Here is an 18,149-nt window from a genome sequence, read left to right on the forward strand (position 1 = left end):
GGTTCCTGAGTAGCAGTGTCATGAGGCTTCAAAAATGAGTGCACAAGTGTGTGTCCCTGACATGGAACTGTAACTGTGACATGAACGGGAGTCTCCATTGCGAGAACACACACGTGTGTGTGTGTGTATGTATATATATATATATATATATACACAAAGGCCTCAACAATGAAATGCTGCTTCAGTAACTATATAGTGAAGGTGGGACATGAGAGAAGGATGAAGGAGAGGCTCGCAGAAGGAAGGTCAGCAGTTGGTGGAACAGGTGCTCACTTTCATCAGATGAATGATGTCGTTCATCCTTTTTCTGCATTGGGTGGTGGTCTGGCCATGAATGGAGGTCCCTGAGACCTTCACAGCAATCTCTCTCCAGGTATTGATTAAAAACCTCCCGAGTAGGTCTGCCTGCATCTGGGTACAGGACTCGCCTCCTTCCCTCCACAGCCTGTATCAATGTCTCGAGTTCTGCATCGGAGAAACGGGTTGCCCTCCTTGGTACCGGTGCAGCAGCCATGGCCTTCACTCAAACGCCTTCCCTCCTCAGGGCCTAGCTGCAAACCCAGGCCTTTAAGAAAGCCAAGGGGAAGCTGGCTCTTTAAGACCAAATCAGCAGAAGGTGAATTTCCCCATTCAAACTCCGCTCCATGCTCCCCACCCACACCGCTGTAAAGTGCCGTTTCCTGCCGGCCGTTTTTTTTTGTTGAAAAATCGCTGAATTTCGATCGATTGACTGCCACAACCATTGTAGCGGTAATGGCAGCCAAAAAGGCGGTAGGTGTGTCCCATTTCGGGCGGACCTGAATTTCGGCCCCATATAATATAATACATGTTAACATCTGTGTAGAAATGTAATTAATCTTTATGCATCTGTATTGATCTGGATATTTTGATATGTGCACTGTATCTTTTAACCTTTGGAGTATTAGATTTACATCACATCTTTCAAAATTTTATGTCATATGTCATCAGAAACAAATTTCAATAAAGGGATTATGCATTTTGTAATATCATAAACAAGATGAATAAACGATCACCTTTGTATGATTTTCAACGGGTTAGTTGCTGTAACATTTGAATAATATAAGTTGTACAAATTATTTTCAGACATATCCTACAGTTCCCACCTCACCAGACTGTCCAATGAGCCAGCACACTCCTGTGCAATGCCCACCACTGTGGCATTGCACTTTGAATCCAGCAGTTCCTGCACAAGCAGCTCAGCTTTACAAAGAGCCAGAAACTGTCCTACAGAACACATCTAAGAAGAGATGTCATCTGACAAAAATTGTTTTGATCGTGCTTTTGCTGTTGGTCATATTTGGAGGAGCTGCCGCCATTCTGTGGTATTTTGTTTGTAAGTAAGAATGTGCTAACATTTCCATTGCCATTTCAATCACAGGACTAATAAACCTTTATGCAATCTGGGGAGCTGTTTCACCGGTTGACGGAAAAAAGATACTTTAACAGATATTAAACACTTATGGAGGAAAAAGTTCCCCAAGTGCAGATCAGACCTTCCTGGCCAAATGGTTCAACTACACGCTGGGTAAACTCACTGAGCAATCAGGGGAGTGTCTCTCAATATAATACATGTTAGTTTGTCTGTTTCTGGTCTTTGTCCACTAACTTGATTTGATTTGGAATCAGTTTAAGCTTGTTAATGGTATTTCTTATTTGCTTACAGTAGTTGGAGGAGTATGACAGAAGTAATGATGGCAACATAAACTTTTCCATGTTTTAATTTATACCACAAATTGTGATGCTTGTCTTTATTTAAAATAGGATGCTCTATTTGTAACTTGTACTGGAATGGGCAGGACCAGGGATCCACAAAGCCAGATCACCACCGCTTTTTACACTTTCCTGATTTTCTGAAACCACCTGCCCTAAAATGGGAAAGCATATTTAAGTCAGGCATTAATGTCATATAGCCTGTTTTCTATATTATCAACTCTTTAATGCTGACTATAAATCAGCTACATAAAATTGGTATCCAGCACTGCTAGAAAGTGAAGATGTTCATTTCAAGGGTCAACACAGTTTGTTTCTTGGTTTCTTTTTTTCGCTGCTGACAATTGCTTTATCATCTATCTTTGTGCCACCAATTCCCTGACCACCTCTTTTCCCCCCCTCCCTCCCCAGCACAATTTTGAAGAGGTCAAAACAGATTTTCCATTTGGAATATCCTTGTTTCTTGCTCTTTTGGAGGAGGACAACAGGAGGACTCCCTTGCTCTTCGTTGAATAATGCTGTGTTTTTTGTATGTCCATAAGAGTAGGCAGACTGGGCCTTAGTTTAACATTTCACCTGAAAGCAATGCAGTACAATGAGTGTGCTATCATGGAGCCTTGTCTACTCATTCCCTGTACAATTATTCTGTGTACACCCTTTTGCCTTATTCTCTAATGCTCCTCAGTGGGGAAGTCCTGAAAGAGAAAGAGCTAATGACTGCAAATGCTCTGATGTGCTAGCAGGACTGAATACAGAGGGGTCTGCTGTAATATCTTTAGACACCACTACACAAGCACACATTCTACAAGATAGCACCTTAACAGAACTGTGTCACATGACCTTACCATATGACTTTTTATTATTATTACATCAGTAGTTGTTACATCAGTAGTCCACTCGGTGGAGCTCTATTACATTTCTCCCTCTTTATTGAAGATGTTAATCATTACAAAATAATTATACATAACTTGCATGGTATACACAACAAAATATGAACTTATTTTTCCATATTTACAAATCAAACTTAACCAGTAGTTTTCTTTTTCAAAGAGGATACCTTCACCCCTGAACAGAACTTTCCGATCTTGATATAGAACTTAGACTCATTCTAGGCTGAGCCTGAGGAGAGTTTTTCTCCAAGAGCTGACCTTGATCTACATTTGAACTCTCTACACCGTCTGACTGTTTGTCTGCCTGCCTCGGACTCAGACTTAAGTTTTGACTTACTCTTGGACTTATTTCTAGTGCATCTAGGATTTGCTACTGGTACTCTACTTGTTACAAGGCTATCTGAATTATCAGAATAAATTGAATCATCCCAACTTTCAACTTCTTCCACAGGTAAAATATGATCAATGTGAACAAACCTAATGTTTTCATGATCAAACATCTTGACCAAATATGTGCAAGGCCCACATATCTTCACTACTCTTCCCGGTAACCACTTTAACCATTTATGGTGATGGTTCTTCACTCTAACCTTCTGATTCAATTTCACACTTCACTCTCTTACTCTACCTCTAATATGACTCTCTTTCTGTCTTGATTGTTTCTCTTCTACTGACTGTGCCAAGTTTGGCTTTGTAGGTGTTGTTTGAGAAACAACTCTGCTGGTGTTCTACCAGTAGTGCTATGAGGTCTATTCCAATAAGTAATCAGAAAATTTGCCAGTTTGTGGTAGAACGACAACTGCCATTTCCTTGGATTTGGATCCGACATTTGCTTGATGAGGGAACATTTTACAATTTGTACTCTGCGCTCTGCTGCACCATTTGAAGCAGGGTGGTATGGTTGAACTATGGTATGTTTCACACTGTTTCCGCTCATGAACTGTGCAAATTCTTCTGAACAAAATTTCAGCCCATTATCGGACACAATTTCTTCTGGGAGGATATATGAAGAAAACATATATTGTCCAGTGTTTTACTTGTTATTTTTTGCATTAGAAACACCTCTACCCACTTTGAATGACTATTTATCACTATGAACAATTGCTGTCCTTCTAGCTCAGCAAAATCTACATGTAACCTTTGCCATGCCCTGGAAGGCCATTACAGCAGAGATAGGCTGTAATGGTACTGATGGTGGTTTCTTGCTCACCGATTGACATGTTGTACACTGACTGATGATGTACTTTATCTCTTTATCTGAACCTGGCCATCATAAGTAACTGCGTGCAAAACTCTTGGTCAAGCACATTCCCAGGTGCTGGTTATGAAGATCTCATAACAATTTGGACCTGAACTTATTTGGGATTAGTACTCTTGCACCCCACATGATATCTTTATCCACTGACAGTTCATTCCTACGATTGAAGTATGGATGAATATCTTCCTCTGATACCTGGTTTGGCCATCCATTTGCTATGTAATCATACACCTTTGACATAACTGGGTCACGTTTGGTTGCCCGACCAGTCTCTTCAGCTGTGACTGGCAGCTCATTAATGTATGAAAAATAAAACACTTCTTCCCTATTGGGTGTAACTTTTGATGAGGATGACAACCTGGAAATATATCAGCATTACTGTGATCAGCTGATCGTCTGTACTCAATGTCATAGGTATATGCTGACAAAATCAAAGCCTATCTCTGCATTCAGGCTACAGCTAAGCTTGGATCTGGGGACTTTGGATGGAGGATTGCTGTCAGGGGGATTATGGGCCCCAAGTTTCCACACGCGGTGAAAAAGGCGCACCTCAGAGCTGGGCGCCTGTTTTTCGCGCCGAAAACGGCGCCTGAAAAAAAACACGATATTCTCGAGCTCCTTGCAGCTCGATGTCTGCTTGGCGTGGCGCACAGGGGGCGGAGCCTACCACTCGCGCCGATTTTGTAAGTAGGAGGGGGCGGGTACAATTTAAATGAGTTTTTTTGGTGCCGGCAACCCTGCGCATGCGCGTTGGAGCGTTGGAGCAGTCTGAAGTAAACATTGGCACTCGGCCATTTTTAAAAGTGCTGCAGAAAAAGTGAAAATTTGTTTATTGAACCCTTACGAAGGCTTGCATTTTAATTTTCTTGATATTTCTGTGTGTGAGGGAGTGCTTTTAGCAGCACTGCTGAATAAATCACCTGCTGAATTAATGTTGGCTCTTTAACTAGTGTTACTGCAGAAACTGTGCATTTTAATTCAGCCTTTACAACTCGTTACCATTTCAATCTCCACCATTCATTCTGTAATTAAAGATATACTGTGATAAATGGGACACATGCACTTGTTTGAGACTATTCAAATTCTTTGTAGCTGTTCAATTTTTAAAATTTTTTAATAAAACCACATTGCCCTTCCATGATCAGCACTGAGGCTGCTTGCTGCTTCTTGCCCCTGCCGTCGGGACCGACGCCACACCGCTGCCTGAAAGGCCTGCCTGAAGCACTTTCACACAGGTAGGAACATGGTTTATTTAATCTTTTCTTTGCTTATAAATTTTTATTCAGGTTGGATTTATTTGTATAATATTTGTATAAGTATAACTAAGGATTGATTGTAGAATTTAATGACTTCCCTCCCTTCCTCCCTCCCTTCCCCCCACCACCTCGTTCCCGACGTCTAATTTGTAACCTGTGCCTGATTTTTTAATGTGTAGACAAGGTTTTTTCAAGCGTACAAAAATCTTCACTTGCTCCATTCTAAGTTAGTTTGGAGTACGTTTTCACTGTGGAAACTTTCAAATCAGGCGTCAGTGGCCGGACACGCCCCCTTTTGAAAAAAAAATTCTGTTCAAAAGTGAAACTGTTCTACCTGACTAGAACTGCAGAAAACTTAAATGTGGAGAATTCCGATTTCTAAGATACTCCGTTCTCCACCAGTTGCTCCTAAAAATCAGGAGCAAATCATGTGGAAACTTGGGGCCATGGTCAGTAACTATGGTAAACTTATGACCAAACAAGTATTTGTGAAACTTCTCGACCCCAAAAATCAATGCCAAAGCGTCCTTTTCGATCGGCACATAATTCTGCTCACTGGCACTGAGTGCGTGAAGTAAAAGCAATTGGTCTCTCCTCCCCACTATCTAGTGCATGAGAGATCACTGTCCCAACTCCGTATGGAAAGGCATCACATGCTAGCTTGATCTCCTTAGATACATCATAGTGAACTAACATGATACTCTCTGTTATATATGTAAACTTGTATTTACTTTCTACAGCCACCAGAGGGCTCATCCCCTGGAGTCCCAAGAGATCCCATAATCCCTTGGGAGCACAGGTATTTAAGGAGGCCTCACAGGTTGGAGAGGTACTTTGGAGACCTGCAATAAAAAACTAAGGTCACACTTTATTTTCAACTGAGAGTGTTCAGTCTGACTCTTTCTCCATACATAACAACTGGTGACGAGATACAGATAGCAAACCCAAAAATGCAGAGAACAGTGGGCATCCTGGAGAAATTCTCAGAGGGAGATGATTGGGAAACTATTGTAGAGCGACTCAATCAATACTTCGTGGCCAACGAGCTAGATGGGGAAGAGAACGCTGCCAAACGAAGGGCGATCCTCCTCACAATTTGTGGGGCACCAACGTATGGCCTCATAAAGAATCTGCTTACTCCAGCGAAACCCACGGAGAAATCGTACGACGATTTGTGCACACTGGTCCGAGAGCATTTGAACCCGAAGGAACGTGTTCTGATGGCGAGGTACCGGTTCTACACCTACAAAAGGTCTGAAGGCCATGGAGTGGCGAGTTATGTCGCCGAGCTAAGATGTCTTGCAGGACATTGCGAATTTGAGGGACATTTGGAGCATATGCTCAGAGACTTTTTCGTACTTGGCATTGGCCACAAAACCATACTTCGCAAACTTTTGAATGTAGAGACCCCAACCTTGAGTAAGGCCATAGTGATAGCCCAGGCATTCATTACCACCAGTGACAATATGAAGCAAATCTCTCAGCACGCAAGTGCTGCTGCAAGTACTGTGAACAAAATGATGTTGTTTTCGATTCATAATGTACAGGGCAGATCACACATACCTGCAGCTACACGTCCGCAGATGTCTTGAGTCCATCATCAAGTGAATGAATGCAAAGCCATTAACACCTTGTTGGCGCTGTAGGGGTGATCATCGTTTCCATTCATGCCGATTCAAAGGGTATGTTTGCAAGGGCTGTGGAACATTGGGATACCTCCAACAAGTGTGCAGGCGAGCTGCAAACCACCATGTTGCAGAGGAGGACAGATCCACGGAGGATCACGATGAACCAGAGCCTCAGACCGTGGAGGCAGAGGTACATGGGGTGCACACATTCACCACGACCACACCCCGATAATGCTGAATGTTGAATAAATGGACTCCCGGTGTCAATAGAGCTCCCAGGCATGAGCCAGTCCACCATGGGCAAAAAGACTTTTGAAAGATTGTGGTGCAACAAGGCCAGTCTTAACTCCAGTTTGCACGAAACTAAGAACTTACACAAAAGAACTGATTCCTACCATAAAGGTCTCCTACGATGGAGTGATGCACAAACTATCACTCTGGGTGGTACCGGGCGATGGTCCCACACTGCTCGGCAGAAGCTGGCTGGGAAAGATACGTTGGAACTGGGACAACGCCCGATCGCTATAGCCTGCTGACGACACTTTGTGTGCCCAGGTGTTAAACAAATTTCCTTCGATGTTCGAACCAGGCATCAGGAAATTCCAAGGAGCATAAGTGCAGATCCACCTAATTCCGGGGGCCGACCCATCCATCACAAGGCGAGAGCAGTACCGTACATGATGAGGAAAAGGGTAGAGATCGAGCTAGACAGGCTGCAAAGAAAGGGCATCATTTTACCAATCGAGTTCAACGAGTGGGCCAGTCCTATCGTCCCAGTCCTCAAGGGAGATGGCACCATCAGAATCTGTGGTGATTACAAAGTAACTATCAATCGTTTCTCCCTGCAGAACCAATACCCACTATCGAAGGCCGACAACCTCTTTGCAACGCTGGCAGGAGGAAAGATGTTCACGAAGTTGGATCTGACTTCAGCCTACATGAAGCAGGAACTGGAGGAATCATCGAAGGCCCTCCACCTGCATCAATATGCACAAAGGTCTTTTTGTTTATAACAGTTGCCCGTTTGGAATCCGATCAGCGGCGGCGATATTCCAGAGAAACAGGGAAAGTTTACTGAAGTCGGTCCCATGCACCGTGGTCTTCCAGGACGACATCTTGGTCACAGGTCGGAATACAGTCGAGCACCTGCGAACCTGGAGGATGTTCTTAGTCGACTCAACCGTGTGGGGCTCAGGTTAAAATGCTTGAAGTGCATTTTCCTGCGCCTGAAGTGGAGTTCTTGGGAAGGAGGATTGCGGCAAATGGCATCAGGCCCACCAACGCGAAGAGGGAGGCAATCGAGAACGCACCGAGGCCACACAACGTGACGGAGCTGCGGTCATTTCTGGGACACCCGAGCTACTTTGGTAACTTCTTAATGGGTCTCAGCACATTGTTAGAACCACTGCACGTCTTACTATAAAAAGGGGGCGAATGGGTTTGGGGCAAAAGCCAAGAAAATGCCTTTGTAAAAGCAAGAAAATTATTATGCTCAAACAAATTGCTTGTGTTGTATGATCCATGTAAGCGTTTGGTACTAGCATGTGATGCATCGTCATATGGCGTCGGGTGTGTATTGCAACAAGCTAATGATTTCGGGAAACTGCAATCAGTTGCTTATGCATCCAGGAGTCTGTCTAAGGCTGAGAGAGCCTACAGCATGATTGAGAAAGAAGTGTCAGCGTGTGTCTATGAGGTAAAGAAAATACATCAATACCTGCTTGGGCTAAAATTCGAATTAGAAACTGACCATAAGCCACTTATATCCCTGTTTTCCGAGAGTAAAAGGGATAAATACCAACGCATTGGCCCGCATCCAGAAATGGGCGCTCACGTCCACATACAACTGCGCCATCCGCCACAGGCCAGGCACAAAGGTGCGCCGATGCTCTCAGTAGGCTGCCATTGCCCACCACGGGAGTGGAAATGGCACAGCCCGCAGATCTAGCCATGGTTATGAAAGCATTTGAGAGTGAGCAATCACCCGTCACTGCCCAGCAGATCAAAACCTGGACAAGCCAGGACCCCTTATTATCTCTAGTCAAAAGCTGTGTGCTTCACAGGAGCTGGTCCAGTGAAAATGCAAGAAGAGATAAAGCCATTCCAGCAGCGCAAAGATAAAATGTCTATACAAGCCAACTGCCATCTGTGGGGCAATCGAGTAGTGGTCCCCAAGAAGGGCAGAGCCACCTTCATCAATGACTTCCACAGAACCCACCCAAGCATCGTAATGATGAAAGCGATAGCCAGATCCCACGTGGTGGTGGCCCGGTATGGATGCGGACTTAAGAGTCCTGCATTCACAGATGTAATATATGCTCGCAGTTAAGCAATGTACCCAGGGAAGCGCCGCTAAGTTTATGGTCTTGGCCCTCCAAACCATGGTCTAGGGTACATGTCGACTATGCAGGCCCGTTCTTGGGTAAAATGTTCCTTGTGGTTGTAGACACGTACTTCAAGTGGATTGAATGTGAGATAATGTCGGCAAGCACGTCCGCTGCCACTACTGAAAGCCTGCGAGCCATGTTTGCCACTCACGGCTTACCCGATGTCCTGGAGAGTGACAACGGGCCATGTTTTACCAGTGCTGAGTTCAAAGAATTCATAACCCGTAACGGGATCAAACATGTCACATCTGCCCTGTTTAAATCAGTGTCCAATGGTCAGGTAGAGAGAGGGAGCAGTGCAAACCACCAAGCAAGGCTTGAAGAGGGTAACTGAAGGCTCACTGCAGACTCGCCTATCCTGAGTCCTGCTTAGCTACCGCACGAGACTCCACTCGCTCACTGGGATCCCACCTGCTGAACTGCTCATGAAAAGAGCACTTAAGACAAGGCTCTCGTTAGTTCACCCTGATCTACATGAACAGGTAAAGAGCAGGCGGCTTCAACAAAGTGCATACCATGATAGAGCAAATGTGTCACGCGAGATTGAAATCAATAATCCTGTATTTGTATTGAATTATGGACAAGGTCCCAAGTGGCTTCCCGGCACTGTCGTGGCCAAAGAGGGGAGCAGGGTGTTTTGGGGTCAAACTTTCAAATAGACTCATTCACCGGAAACACTTGGATCAAATCAAACTCAGATTCACGGACTATCCTGAGCAACCCACCTTGGACTCTACCTTTTTTGATCCCCCAACATACACCAGTGGCAACCGGCACCACGGTTGACCACGAAGCAGAACCCAACACACCAGGCAGCCCAGCAAGGCCAGCTGCACAGCAGCCCAGCGAGGGCCCAACAAATGATTCAACAATACCAGCTTTCACGCCGAGATGATCAACCAGGGCAAGAAGGGCCCCAGATCGACTCACATTGTAAATAGTTACACTATTGACTTGTGGGGTGGGGGGAGTGTTGTTTTACATGTAAACTTGTATTTACTCTGTACAGCCACCAGAGGGCTCATCCCCTGCAGTCCCAAGGGATCCCATAATCCCTTGGGAGGACAGGTATTTAATGAGGCCTCACAGGTTGGAGAGGCACTCTGGAGAACTGCAATAAAAGACTAAGGTCACACTACTTTGAGCTCATAGTGTTCAGTCTGACTCTTTCTCCATACATAACACTCTACTAACTGGCTTTTACACTCTTTGAATGCTGTGTCGTATTCTTCTGACCACTTCCAATGGACTTTTTTTAACAGCTCATTCAGTGGATGTAGCACTGTAGCCAAATTTCCCATCATAGTTCAAAAGACCCACAAATAATCGAAGTTCAGAGACATTCTTGGGAATGGGTGCTTTTCTGATTGCATGCAACTTTCGCTTCGTTGGATGTAAACCATCTTTGTCTACTCTGTGCCCTAAGTACTCCTGAGTTTTGAAATAACTCACACTTGTGAGCAATCACTCATACTCTGTGCTTCTCTAGCCATTTGAGCACTTCATTCAACATGCTTTATGGATCTGCCTGTTTGGTGCTGAAATGAGTAAGTCATCTAAGTAACACACTACCCCTTCAATTTCTTGAAAAATCTGGTTCATCACTCCTTGGAATATGATGGGGGCGGAAGACATTCCAAATGGTAGCCTATTAAACTGATATAGGCCTAGATAAGTATTTATAGTCAAGCATGACTTGGACTCATCAAACTCAAGTTGTAGGTAGGTGTTTGTTAAATTTAACTTTGAAATGATCTGGCCACCTGTCAGCGTTGTGAGCAAATCTTCTGCATTTGGCAACGTATTGGGTAGAGTACACTCTAGAACCTGGTTTACGGTTATAATCACCACACAACCTTACCATACAACAACAATGGGTGTCGCCCAATTATTAGATCTACCTTAGAGATAATGTTCTCAGTTACTAGTCTTTTGAGTTCTTGCTCAACTTTCTCCTTGAGTGCATTTGGCACGGGACATGGCTTGCAGTAAACTTGTCTTGCGTCCTTCTGCACACTGACACTCGCCTTGAAGTTTTTGATTGGACTGCCTGTTTCGTGGAACATCTTCAGATACTGCATGATGACATCATCTTTCAATGCACATTTTGCTTCCACAAGAAAAATCTCATTCTAATCCAGCTTCAATGATCCCAACCAATTTCTACCTATCAAGGCAGGCTTGTCTCCTGCCACTACTATGAGAGGCAAGCTTTGAAACTGATCCTTGTATTTCACCGGTATGGTGATACTTCCTACAACAGGAATTTGTTCTCCTGAGTGGCCTCGCAGCTCTAACTTCAATTTTTCCAGTTCAAAATCACGCAACTTAGCGAGATATAGCAATTCTGATACTACGCTCATGGATGCACCAGTGTCGATTTCCATGGGTATCCTGGTTCTTGCAACGTTTACTTGGACGACAATAGTTCGTGAATCGCTATTAGATACCGTTGTGCTCCAGAATGTGTATCTCCAGAACCTCCTTATCCTGTTATGCTATGTAGTGTCTGGCGATTTCTACTTCTAGCATTGAAAGTCAGTTTAATCTTTATTTGATGCACTTTCACAAGATACCTAGTTTTCTTGCAGCAGAAACTCTCTGCTTTCACATATGGACAGCTTTTAGCAATGTGTTGTCCCAGCATGCAACCCGCCACCTCAATAAAACCCCAACACTGCACAAGGTAGGAAAAGCCATAAGACAGCTTAAGAACAACAAGGCTACAGGAGCGGATGGAATCCCTGTTGAGGCACTAAAGTATGGCGGAGAGGCACTGTTGGTGCGGATACATGCCCTCATCTCTCTCATCTGGAGGGAGGAGAGCAGGCTAGAAGATTTCAGAGATGCAGTGATTGTGACGATCTTTAAAAAAGAGGACAAGTCCGACTGCGACAAATAGAGGAATCTCCCTGCTATCAGCCACTGGGAAAGTTGCTGCTGGAGTCCTCCTCAACCGTCTTCTCCCTGTGGCCGAGGAGCTCCTCCCGGAGTCACAGTGCGGATTTCGTCCCCTACGGGGCACAGCGGACATGATTTTTGCAGCGCGACAGCTGCAGGGAACAGTGCCAGCTCTTATACATGGCCTTCGACCTGACAAAGGCCTTTGACACTGTCAACTGCGAGGGTCTATGGAGCGTCCTCCTCCATTTCAGATGCCCCCAAAAGTTCATCAACATCCTCCACCTGCTCCACGACGACATGCAGGCCGTGATCCTTACCAATGGATGCATTACAGACCCAATCCGGATCCGGACCGGGGTCAAACAGGGCTGCGTCATCGCCCCAACCCTCTTCTCAATCTTCCTCACTGCCATGCTTCACCTCATGGTCAACAAGCTCCCCGCTGGAGTGGAACTAAACTACAGAACCAGTTGGAACCTGTTCAAACTTCGCTGTTTCCAGGCCAGGTCCAAGACCACCCCAACCTCTGTCATCGAGCTAGAGTACGCGGACGGCGCCTGTATCTGCGCACATACAGAGGCTGAACTCCAGGACATAGTCGACATATTTACTGAGGCATACAAAAGCATGGGCCTTACGCTAAACATCTGTAAGACAAAGGTCCTCCACCAGCCTGTCCTCACCGCACAGCACTGCCCCCCCCAGTCATCAAGATCCACAGCGTGGCCCTGGACAACGTGGACCATTTCCCATACTTCTGGAGCCTCTTAACAAGAGCAGACATTGATGACGAGATTCAGCACCGGCTCCAGTGCGCCAGTGCAACCTTCGGCCGCCTGAGGAAAAGAGTGTTAGAACACAAGGCCCTCAAATCTACCACCAAGCTCATGGTCTACAGGGCTGTAATAATACCAACCCTCCTGTCTGGCTCAGAGACATGGACTATGTACAGTAGACATCTCAAGTTGCTGGAGAAATACCACCAACGATGTCTCCGCAAGATCCTACAAATCCCCTGGGAGGACAGACGCACCAACATTAGCATCCTTGACCAGGCCAACATCCCCAGCAATGAAGCACTGACCACACTTGATCAGTCAGGCTACATTGTCCACATACCAGACACGAGACTCTCAAAGCAAGCACTCTACTCGGAACTCCTTCACAGCAAACGAGCCAAAGGTGGGCAGAGGAAACGTTACAAGGACACCCTCAAAGCCTTCCTGATAAAGTACAGCATCCCCAACGACACCTAGGAGTCACTGGCCAAAGACCGCCCTAGGTGGAGGAAGAGCATCCAAAAGGGCACTGAGCACCTCGAGTCTCATCGCCGAGAGCGTGCAGAAATCAAGCGCAGGCAGTGGATAGAGCATGCGGCAAATCTGTCCCTCCCACCCACCCCTTCCCTCAACAAATTACCTGTCCCACCTGTGACCGGGACTGTGCTTCTCATATTGGACTGTACAGCCACCTAGGAACTCATTCCAAGAGTGGAAGGAAGTCTTCCTCGATTCCGAGGGACTGCCTATGATGATGATGAATCCCAGGCACCGGTAGCATGACTTCAATGCACTGTTACCATGGCCAGTTGCTGAGGCCTTGGGGCCCAACTGTCTTTTACTTTTAGACTGCAGCCAATTCACCTCAGTTGTCTGATGACTGGAAATAGCACGAAATTCTCGGGAGTATTGGTCGGCCATATCCATCGGCATAGTTGTCAGAAAAGCTAATTCAAAAGTCAAGTTAGGAGTTGTCAACAATTTCCTTCTGATTCCTTAATTTTTCAACCCACAAACAATGCGGTCACTCGATGCTCAGTCCTGAAAGTTTCCCTCACTGATACCCTCGTTATTTAATTGCTTTCATGTTCCAAAATGCTAACTTTCAGCAATTTCCAGGGGCTCAGAACTGTAGTGCTGGAATCTCCGTCAATGCGTGTCGTTTGGCTTGACGGGAACAAGCACCTTTTCAGGGTTTCATACACCATCGGGGCCTGGTTCAGTTGAGAAAATAGCCCATTTCCGTTCTAAACCACCCGGTTATGATTTACATCATCAGTTACTTTTGACGATACTATTCACAATGAAAAACATTTCTAGCTGCTCCACATATGCTCTGAATGTCTCTCGGTCATGATGGAACTCACCCAAGTGCCCTATTATTCCCATAGGCACGGCTATGGCAACATCGACAGTTCAACCAAGTGTGCTTGAAATTCACCTTGGATTTTCAGCTGTTCTGCAAAACAAAGAACCACTCAAAGTCTCTCTGTCGGTTGGCAGGATTATCTACCAACAAAAATATCAGCTTGGGAATCCAAAAATCACATCCTCGTCACCAATCTGTGATATCTTTAGACACCACTACACAAACACACACACTACAAGATGGCTCCATAACAGAACTATGTCATATAACCTTGCCACATGACCTTTTATTGTTATAACATGAGTAGTCCTATAGGTGGAGCTCTATTACATCTGCTTCTTCTTCTTTCTATATTTCTTCCAGTTCATGAGCCACGTGTAGAGGATGAAAGGAGGAAGAAAGGTTAGAATGGGTTGCTGAGCAGAAGAGTTCACTTGTCACTTTCAGTAGGAGTAACTGGAAGGTTTCATGATCTAGTTTGCTGACAGGTAACGTGTACAGTACATAAGAACTGTTATGTATATAATAACTCGATAGACTGAATACTGTAGAATAACACAGGTACAAACCTGGCTCTGCTTTATTAGGGCCCAAAGTGCTCACGTTACATGATGGCTTGCCTTTTATACCTGGGCTGCACACACGTGTGTACAGCCCAATGACCTCCGATAGTCGTGCCACCTGGTGGCTAGTAACCCCAAGCATACATACATGACAATATCCCCCTTTTAAGATATTAGCAACAGTCTTTTGACAAATTGAGATGCTACCGGGCTTTGCGCTCCCGGGTTGATCATCTCAGTTCAACTCCAGCCTTGGGTGAGTGTTCTTAGTCTGCTATGACTGGGGGCTGGGTAGCCGATCTGATGGGAGTGGCAATGACCATGTCAAGGATTGAAAGTCCAGATTCATTGATGACAGCGGAGTCCTCTGATGACTGAGGGTAGGTTGGTTGGTCACTGATTGTGTCTTCCTCAGACTGTTCCGGTTCATCCATGTGCCACAGCTCTATCTGATCAATATGTTTCCTGCATGTTTGCCCATTCTTGAGCTTGATGATAAACACTCTGTTACCCTCCTTGGCTGTAACAGTACCGGCAATCCACTTGGGACCTTGACCATAATTTAGTACATGTACAGGATCGTTAACAGAAATGTCGCGTGACACAGCAGCGCGATCATAATACCACTGCTGACTTTGACGTCTATATTCAACATGATCGTTCAAGTTAGGGTGGACAAGTGAGAGTCTGGTCTTGAGACCTCTCCATCAATAGTTCAGCAGGGGGGACCCGGTAAGCGTGTGGGGTCTTGTCCTGTAACTAAGCAATATGCGTGACATGCGAGTCTGCAGTGAACCTTGAGTTACATGTTTCATACTCTGCTTGACGATTTGGACAGCACGCTCTACTTGGCCATTAGATGCGGGTTTGAATAGTGCTGACCTCACATGTTTGATACCATTGAGTTTCATGAACTCTTGAAACTGCAGACTAGTGAAGCAAGGTCCGATGTCGGGCAAACCATGAGTGGCAAACATGACACGAAGGCTCTCAATGGTAGCTGTGGATGTACTGGATGACATGATTATACACTCTATCCACTTGGAATATGCATGCACCACAACTAAAAACATCTTTCCCAGGAAGAGACCTGCAAAGTCGATGTGGATCCTGGACCATGGTTTAGATGGCCACGACCATAGACTCAGCGGTGATTCCACTGGTGCTTTACTTAGCTGCATGCAAGTGTTGCACTGATGCACACATGATTCCAGATCAGAGTCAATTCCAGGCCACCATACATGAGACCTGGCAATGGCTTTCATCATGACAATACCGGGATGAGTGCTATGTGGGTCATGTACAAATTTCTCTCTGCTTTCTGAGGCATAACAACGCAATTACCCCACAAGTAAACAATCTGACTGAATGGATAGTTCGTCTTTGCGATGGTTGTAAGGTTTGGTCTCATCACACATTTGCTTGGGTATGGCAGACCAATCACCACTAAGGACACAACATTTCACACCCGATAATATCGGGTCCTGGCTGGTCCAGGTCTTAACTTGTTGAGCCGTGACAGGGGTCCCTTCACTTTCAAAAGCATCCATGACTAACAGTAGGTCTGCAGGTTATGGCGTCTCCACCTCCGGTGTGGGAAACGGCAGACGGCTCAGTGTATCGGCACAATTCTCGGTGCCAGGTCTATGGCGAATGACATAATCATAGGCAGATAGTGTCAGCGTCCAACTCTGGATGCGGGACAATGTATTGGTATTGATACCTTTGTTTTCCGAAAACAAATGAAATGAGTGGCTTGTGATCTGTTTCCAGTTCAAACCGAAGACCAAACAGGTACTGATGCATCTTTTTAACCCCATGCACACAGTCTAATGTTTATTTTTCTACCATACTGTAGGCTCTTTCTGCCTTTGACAAACTTTTAGAAGCATATGCAACAGGTTGTATTTTACCCGACTCACTAGCTTGTTGGAGCACACAACCAACTCCATATGACGAAGCATCACAGGCCAATACTAGACGCTTACACGGATCATAATGTACCAGCAGCTTGTTGGAGCAAAGCAGATTAGTAGCTTTCTCAAAAGCTTTGTCTTGAGACGCACCCCAAACCCAGTTGTTCGCCTTTTCTTAGCAGCATGTGCAGTGGCTCTAATAAAGTGCTCAATCTGGGTAGGAAATTAGCGAAGTAGTTGAGTAGACCAAGGAACGAACGCAGCTCCGTCACATTCGGAGGCTTGGGTGCATTTTTGATGGCCTTGGTTTTCGAGTCCGTAGGCCTGATGTCGTCAGCAGCAATTTTCCTCCCCAGGAATTCGACTTCCGGTGCCATAAATACGCACTTCGAACGTTTCAGTCTGAGTCCCACTTTGTCTGGACAATGTAGAACCTCTTCCAGGTTGTTCAGATGTTCGGCGGTGTCATGACCTGTGACCAGGATGTCATCTTGGAACACAACGGTTCTAGGGACGGACTTCAGTAGTTCCTCTGAAATATGGCTGCAGCTGAGCGAATTCCGAAAGGATACCTGTTGTAGATAAACAATATTTTTTGAGTGTTGATGCATGCAAGTTCCTTCGACGTCTCGACCAGCTCCTGTGTCATGTAGGCCGATGTCAGACCCAGTTTGGTGAACGACTTCCCCCCCCCACCCCGCTAGCGTTGCAAACAGGTCATCACCCTTCGGTAACGGGTATTGATCCTGTTTCGAAACTTAGTTGATCGTAACCTTGTAGTCTCCACAAATCCTGACAGTGCCATCATTCTTCAACACAGGAACAGTGGGGCTGGCCCATTCGTTAAATTCGACCAGTGATATGACCCCTTCATCCTGGAGTCTGTCCAATTCGATTTCAATCTTCTCCTTCATCATGTACGGAACTGCCCGAGCTTTATGATGGACGGGTCTTGCATCCGAGTCGACGTGGATCTGCACCTTGGCTCCTGTGAATTTGCCGATGCCTGGTTCAAACAGCGAGGGGAACTTGCTCAGCACTTGAGCACATGGAGTATCATCCTCCGACGACAACGCTTTGATTTCGTTCCAATTCCATTTGATTTTTTTCTAGCCAATTTCTGCCAAACAGCTTTGGACCATTGCCTGGAACAATCCATAACGATAAATCATGAACTGCACCATCATATGACACCTTGACTACTGCACTGCCAATCATCGTTATGAGTTCTTTAGTGTACTTATGCAACTTGGCATTGACTGGACTCAGCTTAGGCCTATCAGCCTTAGTATCTCACAGCTTGTTGAATGTTCTCTGGCTCATTATTGATTGACTTGCACCCGTGTCCAATTCCATCGGTAGCGGCACACTGTTAAGTTTCACATTAATCATTATCGGTTGGCTCTTTGTTGGGAATGAATACAGTCGATACATTTCCTCCTCTGGTATCTCAGATTGCATATCCGGA

General features: G+C 45.4%; 1 protein-coding gene across 1 annotated transcript in view; it reads left to right on the plus strand.

The window, feature by feature from the left end:
* The first annotated feature begins 753 nt into the window (after window positions 1-753).
* The window catches only part of LOC139275542 (suppressor of tumorigenicity 14 protein homolog), a 272,613-nt gene continuing 255,217 nt past the window's right edge, over window positions 754-18,149 (plus strand). Inside the window, exons 1-2 of the mRNA XM_070892710.1 lie at window positions 754-771; window positions 1,105-1,354. Coding sequence (XP_070748811.1) covers window positions 754-771; window positions 1,105-1,354 — 268 coding nt within the window. The remainder of the gene's footprint in view (window positions 772-1,104; window positions 1,355-18,149) is intronic.

This window comes from Pristiophorus japonicus, chromosome 11, assembly GCF_044704955.1.
Source record: "Pristiophorus japonicus isolate sPriJap1 chromosome 11, sPriJap1.hap1, whole genome shotgun sequence".
NCBI lineage: Eukaryota > Metazoa > Chordata > Chondrichthyes > Pristiophoridae > Pristiophorus > Pristiophorus japonicus.